This window comes from Gavia stellata, chromosome Z, assembly GCF_030936135.1.
Source record: "Gavia stellata isolate bGavSte3 chromosome Z, bGavSte3.hap2, whole genome shotgun sequence".
Classification (NCBI taxonomy): domain Eukaryota; kingdom Metazoa; phylum Chordata; class Aves; order Gaviiformes; family Gaviidae; genus Gavia; species Gavia stellata.
The window spans coordinates 39212746-39222970 of NC_082637.1; the positions used below are offsets into that span (position 1 = coordinate 39212746).

Sequence of the window (10225 nt, forward strand, 5' to 3'; positions counted from 1 at the left end):
AATGGTTTGAGAGTTTCTGGACAATTAGTGGGCCATGAATTAACATATTCCCACTGCTGGCAAGTGAGGCAATAAAAACTGGGATCCTTCATGAGAGAGCAGCTGAAAATATTTCATGCTATTTCCAAGTTTCAGTAAAAATGAGGCCATTTCAGTAACAGTTTACTGCATTGCAGAAGCCATGTAGGATATCAGAACCAGAAAGGTTAAGTAGGCTGAATGTCCTTTTATTGTACAGGCTTGAAGACATGCAAAAAGCAAACAAGCAGCAGAAATAAGATTTGAAACAGTCTTGCAGTGGGGCCATTTCAAGTGCTGTTAGTTGCAAAGCCCAAGAAATACACATTTGGCTGTAACATTCGTGGCAGGGTGTTACCAGGTAGAAAAATGGCTCCCATACTTTGCTCTGTTTCTGTGGTCCTTTCTGTTGTTATGGATCAGGGTGAAGTTGTTAGCTGGTTTTATTTCTGGTATTTCAGCTTCAAACCCAATAACCATGTGTCTTGTCACTTCTTTAGCTTGCATCCGTGAGTAGTAAAGAGTATGTGCACCCTGCAAAAGAGACCTGTGTCATAGATATGGTACCTGAAATCTGGTGTACCATTGCTATTGTTCTTACCAGTCAATTTTTTGTGTAGATGTACCTTTTTATTACCACCCCTTTGAATGATACTCTTCTAAATGGCTGGAGATAAGGGCAAGCTTTAAAGTGGTTCCTCACTTGATGCTTAAACCAACCTCTAGGAATTTCAGCCCTCTGGGACTAACATCACCCTCTCTTGGGAGGCACAACCATGGTCTCTCTCCTTTGCTTCTTTATGCTAGACCTAGAAAGAAGCCTGTGCTGAATGTACATCAGCCTTGGCCACAGGAAATAGCTTTTTTTCTTAAAATGTTGGGGTTTTTACTAAATTTTTACCGATACTCATTAGGTAATGGAGCCTGGATATAACTCTGTTTTCCCCCTTACTAATATGCAGCAAATGACTAAGGAAAACACAGCCATTTGAAATATAGTTACCCAGGGACAATTTCCCAAGGGTAAAATCCAGGCTTGACTTCACAGAAATTAGTGGATTTTTGCCCAGTTTGTTGCAAGTTGTTTTAAAGAATTTGATTATATTGCAATTATTGTTCAAGGCTATGTGGTTTGGAGGGGAAATTAATTGGAATACCAAGGGCTCTATGTTTCTGTGGGTCAATGTGTGAGCAAAGGGAAAGAGGTAGAAAATTTCATGCAGCAATAAAACAGCACTGAATGGTGATCTTTGAGATTGCAGTAGCCAGGATGAATACGTCCACGAGCAAGTAGGATGTGCCATAGGCAGATCTGGCCTTAGGGTACTTTTATGTAGAGAAGTTATTTCAAATAAGCTTGTGAAAGAAGTTAAAGTGAATTGGAAACACAGCAGGAAGGAAAAAAAGCCTTTCCCCCAGATAGTCAGAGGAGGCAAAGATACTTCAATTAAAAGTAACAATGTCCAACTGAGAAGTTATTACAGAAGCCATAGCTACTGCAAACAATATCCTATGTATACAAATCCTTCTAGAATTACTGTACCGCTTCAAACAAAGCAAATGTTAAAATGACTCAAATGAAAAAAAAAAAAAAAACAAACACATTATTGGAAAAGAGCATACAGAGTTGGAAAGAATAATGAATGGTCTCAACCTAAGCCAGGACCACTTAAATAAACAATATACTACTTTATTTTTGATGGTCTCAATCAGTACAAATCTATCAATTCCTGTAAGGTGAGGGATGTGTAGTCCATTCAGAAATACATGATTCTCCATATGTAGGTGAAATGGAGATGGAAAGTAGCAGCACATTTTCTCAGCAGAAAATGCCATAGGATGATGCTATTTGTCATAAGATTGCAGTCCCTTCCTATAAGTAACCCTCACTGAAAAGTCATCTAGATTAATTTATAGCTAGTGTAGACACCTTGCTTACCAAGGAAAAAATTTACTTACATTGAATAATGCATTACGTTTGCGAAAATAAATTTTGGCAACATAGTTATTTAAATACAATGAAAATTAACTAGAAGCGCTGCCACAAGATAGATCATAGCACAAATAATAAATATAAATATTATCAAGGCTAAGTTATGTCAGGTCAAAATCTTTGTACCTTAGTTGTTTAGCTTCCTTATGACTTTATCAATCAATTGAAGACATCTCCTCATTTCTGCACGGCTGATCTCCCAGGAGCACAGGTTGTGTTGTTTGTCTTTAAGAAAACAGTCTATTTTTTTGAAGTACTTGTTCAGTTTCAGCCTGTTGACTTCTTTACTCCAAAAGTAGTGGGTCTGCTTCTTGATTACGCATGCCTCCAATTGCTCAATTTGCTGATAAAGTCCATTTTGGAATTGTTCTAAAGCTGTCCCATCCCAAGCAGCTAGAGTCAGATTTTTGCTAAAGATATAGAAGATGTGTTGGAAGATCTCTTCAATGGCCACTTTGACAGTCTCTTTCTGTCTGGGCTTTAGAACCTGCTCAGGAAATCTGAAGGACATTTTCTCTCTTAGACATTGTTGAGGAAACTTTTTGCCCATTTTGTCCAAAAGTTGCAGACTGTTCTCGATCACTTTTCTTTGCTGTAAAGGAAGGTGATTACACTGAAGACTGGAGATGGTGGTGGTGCACAACAGTATGAGGCCAATTTGTATCAAGCCAAAAGCATTCATGATGATAAAGATAAGCTCTTACGTTCCTCCTTTCCTGTGTATAAATTCTGAAAGACAGTCTGGGATGCTTTGAAGGTCATTCATAGGCTCCTGTTTCTTCAAAATCTTGAAATTTAACTATTCTGTAGGAGAAGTTTTCTTTCATCATTTTTTGGTTTTTAAGGTTTTCCCCCTAGTGTATGCTTTTGACACTTACCACTTTCATTTTCTGCTTTATGACTTCATTGTCTTTTTTTTTTTTTTTTGTGACTTTCTTTTTATTTCAGCTGGATATTAGAATATTATATATATCTTAGATTATCTATTCCCTCTCCCTCAAAAATTCTACAGGAATTATAATGAGAATTTAAAAGAAAAAGTTACAGAAATATCTTTAGTTTCTTAATATTTTAGCAGTGGAAGAATATGTTGAAACAACACTCTCAGTGATGGATCAGGGACCTGCTGAATACTATCGCCATCCTGTCTCCTCAGCATGATTTATACTTCAAAAATTCAGTTAAGCTTTCTCTACCTATTTTCATTGAGGGAAAATATTTTCTTTCTCCTCACCTTTATTTCTCATGACCATTTAGACTCAAAGGACAGACGTCATATCATTAGAATATGTGTGTGTATATATATTAAAAAATATGTATATGCATTAGTAAACCTATGTGTATTTTAATGCATACACACTGCTAATTAAATGAGGCCTTGATGTCACTTAGAGACTGTAAGTGCCATGTGAATACAGATACTCACATGGGAACAGGTTAGATGAAATACTCTTTTTTTCCCCCATATGAGTAACTGAGCAATAATTAATCTCAACGCCAGTAGAGCACAGGTCTGAATTCCGATGTTAAACGGGAAAAGAATTAATAGAGAAGACAAAAAGTACTCTAAAATTCATCCATTTTCTTTCCCTAGCTATATAACAGAGGTGGATAGGACTATCACACTACATTGGGAAGTTTGGCTCCTGTCTTTGATTTTATTTTGATGAAAGCTAGTCTTAAACTATCGTTTTGCTGTCTCCCCAGCCTCCTGCGCAAACATATGTCATTGCATTATGTCTTGATGAAGAGGTCAGATGATAAACTGGTTTTTTAGTCTGAGACCTGGCTCTATATTTTTGTTCTGTTGTTGCACCCATTGCTATGTGGTTGGCTTAATTCCCAGTCTGGGAGTCACTCTGAGCAGATTTATGACACTACTTTAGGGCTTCCTTTGTGTTCAGCACATCATACGTATTTGGGAGGCTTTAAAAAGTCATAAATGAAGCTGAGTATAATTAGTCACATGAGCAAACTCGTTGGATGCCCTGATGTTACTTAAGCGACCTTGGATTGGATGTACTACCAGTGTGAGGAAAAAATGAATCCCCTATCACCTATGACAGTATTAAATAAAAAGAGTAAGAACAATCAGAGTGGCATATAAAATGCGTAACATGGGGCCAAATCCGTTCACTCAGTGGGAATGTTTATTACTTTGGAAAAACTGGTCTGAAGTGCATTATTGTGTTAGATACAAATAAATTAAAAATGTATTTATTTAGTTCAAGAAAAATATTAAATTCTGCCACAGCTATTTCCAAAAATTATACACAAGTATTTTTTTCCAAACTGTAATCATTATATGAGCTTAATCCTTCTACTGATTTAAGCAGGTAAACTTCTTCACATTCATTGTATCTCCCAGACACACAAGTTCGTTCTTTCCTCTCACAAAACAGTTTTTTACATGTTTCCCTCTCAATGAAGGGATGGAGATGCCATCCTGAGTGTCACAAACATTACAGAGAGGAAAAATAGAAGATGGTCTCTTCCAGATTTCTTACAAAGATAGAGCTGGTCTAGGTGTTTTATCCTCTTGTCTGTGTTAACAGATCAGCTGTCCACTCTTCCTCACAGAACAGTTGTAGTTGACTTAGTCCATCACGTTTTGGGGGTTTTTTTGTTTGGTTGGGGTTTTTTTTTATAACAACAAATTGTTCTTCCCCACTCAGACAGCTTCTTGATTATTGCACTGAGCAAAGCATAGTAGTAACATTGCATGATTCAGGACAGAGTCTTCCCTAATCATCTATCTTTATTGCTTAATTCAGAAACAAACAGTTCATTAAAAGTAATGACTGGAAGAGGTAACTAAGTGATATAAAGCTGCAGCACAGATTGCTGTTTATTTCTGTGCCGGTGGTTGAAGCACAGACCGCTCTAACCTAAAATGAAAAGAGGAAATAAGTTTACAAAGCACAGCTCTATTTCCAAGTAGACCTAACAGATCTAGAAAAATTATCTGACCTTCAATTCCATGCAAGAAAGATCTGCCCTTAGAAGGTCATCTAGCTATATATGTATTCATTACAGGAGTGTAAGACTAAAGCTAAACAATTATGCTAATTATGTGCTAAATTAATATGCACAATTTTATGTTTTTCTAACACCTTTAAAATGCCACAGATTTCTTGCCTAATGGAAGTTTTTATTTATACATATATGCTGGCAAATGGAGCAGTGCAAGGGAACATTCCTGCGAAATAGTGTGCTTGTGGCTTATGATAACTACCCCATGTTAAATCACTTCATATAACCTTATACCAGCTTTCTCAAATCAAAATAACGAGTTCCTCTCAACATTTAATCTACTCTAGATACCAGTTTCTTTTTTCCTTTAATTCATTCGAAACACACTGATTTTAACAAGTCAATATGCCACAAAGGAGTCCAAATAGGTTCAACTTGTCACTGCACAAGATAGCTTCCTCCCCAGCTAGCTTGACACTGCCCATGTTAAAAGAAAATAGTTTTTCTCCATTATGCTTTCCATCACAGCTATAACTTGCCAGTCCTCTCCCTCATACATCTAAATTCTTTCTTTTAAGCAAAAGCTTCAAATACAAGCAAGATGATTGGATTTTTGCTCTTATCCTAAGACCATGTGGCTGGCGAGGTGCAAGCCTCATGCTATGATGGACAAAGGCAGGAGCAGCCAAAAATGCCCATGCACTGGTCAGAAATGGGTTAGTACATGTTTAATACTATAGCGGGAATCACTCCACATGGATGGATAAAGCTAAGAAATTTATGTCGTTTTTCGACTGCAAAATCTGCCATGAAGACAAATACCTTATTCAGTTTTAAATGATTAAAGCACAGTTAATTTAGCTCATATGGTACAATTTCATTCACAATCACTATTACAGTCTGCATTGAGATGTTAAGATCTACCTTAGCCATTTGACCTTCCCGTCTCAGCAGACTATTTCTTGGTGTTCTGTTGACCAGTGTCAGTCCAAGTAACTATTTTATCTTATGCTGAGTAATTCACTGAAACCATTTCTGCAGTACATGCTTGCTTTTTCAAAGTACTGTTTCAAGAAGTACAATTTTACAAATAAGGGTATTAACTAATAATTAAAAAATCCCTAAGTACTACAAATTCAGTTTACCAGAAAAGAAATTTAACAGAGCAGTCCTCAATGAAGTAGCAGCAAAGGGGTATTATCATAATGGTACTTTTTAGAAGCATGGAAGCAAAAAAAATTACTATTTCCATTTATGTCACTAGAGTTTTATAATTATAAAAACATATAAAAACATTGTCAGGACCTTTTTTTCTGCTTAAAAAGGAGCAGGACCTGCAGTCCTTTTTGTAGGTAACTAAATTATCTAGGAGTATATTTACTTTCTTGTATTGACAACGTGGAGATCAGCACACACTGGGGCTGTCTTGGCTCTCACCAAGGCTCTTACAACTCAAGTACATCTCATTACATTACATGGTAATGTGAACTGTCAAAATCAGTGAGCATAGCAGCTTCTTTGGATGCTTTGCTGGAAATAGCACATGATTTATCACATTGAATGGGTATTTACTCTGAAAGAGTGCTCAGACTTTAAATTCTTGAATACATGTGACATTCATTCTTTACTAAGTGAATTCCTAAAGAATTATCAGAGTATTCTGAGTGGCAGCTGGCTTCTTTGAAATGAAGGATCTCTCACGTTCATTTCATAATGAGAAAAACCACAGGTGTGCAAGCTAAAAATGCTTTTCAAACCCTTCTGTTTATCTCAAAAAGCCAGACATTTTCAAAGATAGGTTTGCATGGGAATAGTGATTTTTATGAAACCTAAATAGTATAAAGGCAGCCTTGGACAATACCATGACAAAGGTCATAAAACATACTTGAGCATATAAAATAAAAATGGGAAAAAATAAATGCATATAACACTGAAAATGAACATAAAATATGAAGCAAATACATAAGGAAATGGGCAAATATCTGAGGCATTTGTAGTTTTACAATTACAGAAACAAGCAGCAGGAGCCAGGCTCAGACCATTTTGGCAGGTCAGGAGAGGCAGGCGTTGCTCGCATGCATTCAAAGGCAAGGGTTGGATTTCTCCCTTCTCTGGCATCACAAGGGTGACCAACACAGGACAGTGTCCCCTGAGGAAAAAGGTCCAAGGCAGCCGAGCAGGGTAGTCTGCTCCTGGAGGTGGAGGCCTGGGTTGGAGGAGTAAGAAGAGGCCAATGCAGAGACATGCTGCTGAGCAGAAACAGCTGGGAGAGGAAAAGGAACAAGCTGCAGCCTCACAGGGATTTTAGAGGGGCCATATTCAGGAGACGGGAGGTGAGCTCCTTTTCGGGGACTCATGTCCCACTCTTCCCCAGCTGCCTCACTGCTCCAAACCCTTCTCTAGCTGGCCTTCAGAACCTGACATGGCCAGGGAGGTCTTGCCCAGGTGGGCGAGAAGCTTCAGTCTGTCTTTGTTGACTTTGGTCTCCTGGAAGCAAAGGCAGCTGTGGTGGAGAAGGGCAGGGCTGGAGCAAGGGATCATGCTGCTGCCTCCAGCAGTTGCAGGGTTGAGCAGGGAGGGTCAGAGCACCAGGGGGGACCTATGGCACTGAGGGTGCTCCTCCTGCCTGCTCCAGCAGTTTGGTATGGGGGCATCTTCCTTTTCTGATTTCTGTGCCTTCATGTCTGATGCCTTGCAGGATGCGCGCAGATCTGTCAGCTGTGAGTAGAAGGGATGCAGTTTTGCAAACTGGCCCTGGCTTTTTCCAGTGTCCTCCTTCCTTTGGCACAATCATCATGGGAAAGGTGGTGAGGGAGAAGGAGGAGAAGGAGAGTTTTATTTCTACCAGAAAGTAGCAGGAGATTGCCTGCTAGTAGCAATGGGTACAAATGGGGGTGAGGAAAGATGAAAGGGGAGTGTAATAATTCCTTTCTTAGTGAAATCTCACCTTGAGATGCAATGAATACAAGAGGTGCAGGGAACAAAGGGCCTTGTTAAAGTCTTCATGCCATTCTGGTGTGGGTCATCTCTTTCCTCTTCGTAGCATTTCTTGTCATTTTCCTTGCAGCTAACCTGGGGAAAGTCATGTGGAAAGTATTCCCATGAGCTGAGAACAGGCTTGTGGAGCCATTGAGGCTGCCCAGAGAACTGTTGGGCCCTTGGGACTTCTTCCCCACCAGTCCACCTTCCCTGGCCGCTTGTGGCCTTGTAGCCTGCAGCCAGGCATCCAGGGCTACTTATGGGAGTGAGTGTGGATGGCTATGGGTGTTTCCCCACAAATCCCACACATTCCTCCCTTAACTATCCAAACCCCTCTAAGTCTTCTCTGCCTATGAAGGTAATATGGGTAGTCAGCATCTGGGGCCACAACAGCCTTCTGTGTGCAAGGGGCAGGTTGCTCCAGGACAAGGTGATGCCCCGGGGTCACCATCTCCCTGCAGGCTCAGGACATGACACTCTGACACAGGAGGGTGTGTCCCACATTTTTCCTTACATCCTTCTGCAAGCCCAGGACAAGACACACTGACCCCAGGCAGGTCCAGCAGATTCCACATCTCCCTGTGAGCTCAGGGCAGGACAGCTTGTGCTAGTATGAGATCATCCCACTCTGGAGATCCCTGTTTCTCAGTAGGGGACCAGCAGCAGTTTTGTCTTTCTGCAAGCTCAGGACAGAGGTCTTTGGGAGCAGAGGAGATCCACCAAGCTCAGACCAAAAGAAAACACATTGCCTCTGCTATTTGGGGTCATTACCACTCAGCCTGTCAGAGACCAGAAGGCATTTCCCAGCATTCACACACATCCTCCCATCTGGAGCTCAAAAAGGGCCTCAATAATCCCAAGAACCTTCCTGACCTTGAAGAGGCAACAGCAGAGTCCAGGCCCTGATGCAGAGTCAACAAAAAACCATGGCCCCTCACTTCCCCTGGTGTGACTGTCTCAGGTGCCCACAGCCCAGTGGCTTGGGATCTCAGCAACAGCCCAGGACAGTCACCATTTCTGCCTGGCCTAAATCCCCATGAGCACCGAAGAGGCCGAAGTGTGCCCACAGCACGCTACAGTACAGCTGCAATCATGGACATCCACACCATTCACCACAGTCTCAAGGTGTTCTCCCTGATCTGTAAGATACCTTTGTTTTCATGCTCCACAGCCAGTGATTACATTACAACTTAGTGAACAGAGGATGCTGAGATAATGTGGGTCTTTGGCAAAGCTAGCAGTGGGTATTGAAACTGACCCCAACAACTAAATGCATTACATCCTCCCTCACTGATTGCTTTTCCCCTCTTTTCTCAGACAACATTCAAATAAAATTAGCCACTGGCCAGAAATTAAATGGCAGACTCCTCAGCTCTAATTAGCTTCTTCAAACATGTAGATTGCAGAAAAGGGTGCTGGGCATACAGGGCAAAGACCAGCAGTGCAGAGGGAGCATTTTAGTGACAGGCAGTCCACTTGGCACCCCCTGCTCCCCACAGAGAGCAGAAACAGACTTCTGGCAGCGCTGGGGAAAGTTGGGTGCCAGGGAGACCGCCCATTTTCCCCCACAGCTCCCCAGTGTCTGCTCTCTCCCTCAGTGCTCCAGCCTGCATGCCACAATGTGCCACCGTGAGACCCAGCACTGTCCCTAGCCATGGACCCAGTGTCCCCAAGGGTGCAACTGTGCTGGCACAGTGAGGTGCTGCGGAGAGGCATGGTGTGCCTGACAAGCACTGCCCTGCACCATGACCTCACTTCTCAGCCTTGCTCAGGCCCGCTGAGCTTTGTCCTTGGTGTCAGCGGGCGCTACACACCGCGATAGACCTCTTGGCCTTGGTGAGATGGGCCAGTTGAACTGCTGCTGCTGCTCCAGGTGTGCTCCCTCTCTGGCTGAGGGACATGCAGAAAACCAGCGCAGGTTCCAGGACAGCAACAGTGTTTCTCTCTGCTTTGCAGAGAGGCCTCTGGTCCCATCGAGCAGCACCAGGTCATGGTGCACCAGGTCAGCATTTAACCAGCAGCAAGTCAGAGCTGGTCCTGAGTGAATGTAACCAGGTCATCCACACTCTGAAGAGTAAGGAGAGGTCACTTTCCTCTTCAGGGATTCCCTCGTCATTGCCAAGTTAAGTGTATAAAACCACAGCTGCCTTTCCTCCTGACCACTGGCCCTGAGACCTGGGGAAGTGATACCCTAGTATCTGTTTGAGGTATCTGTGATACAGATGCTGGATAGACCAATGCTCATGAAAATGGTATGTTAAT

General features: G+C 41.6%; 1 protein-coding gene across 1 annotated transcript; it reads right to left on the minus strand.

Moving 5' to 3' along the window:
* Positions 1-2138: 2138 nt before the first annotated feature.
* On the minus strand, positions 2139-2773 carry LOC104255408 (interferon alpha-2). Its single transcript, XM_009809469.2, is given in 2 exon segments — positions 2139-2729; positions 2732-2773. Coding segments are annotated over 2 exon segments (633 nt in total).
* Positions 2774-10225: the final 7452 nt, after the last annotated feature.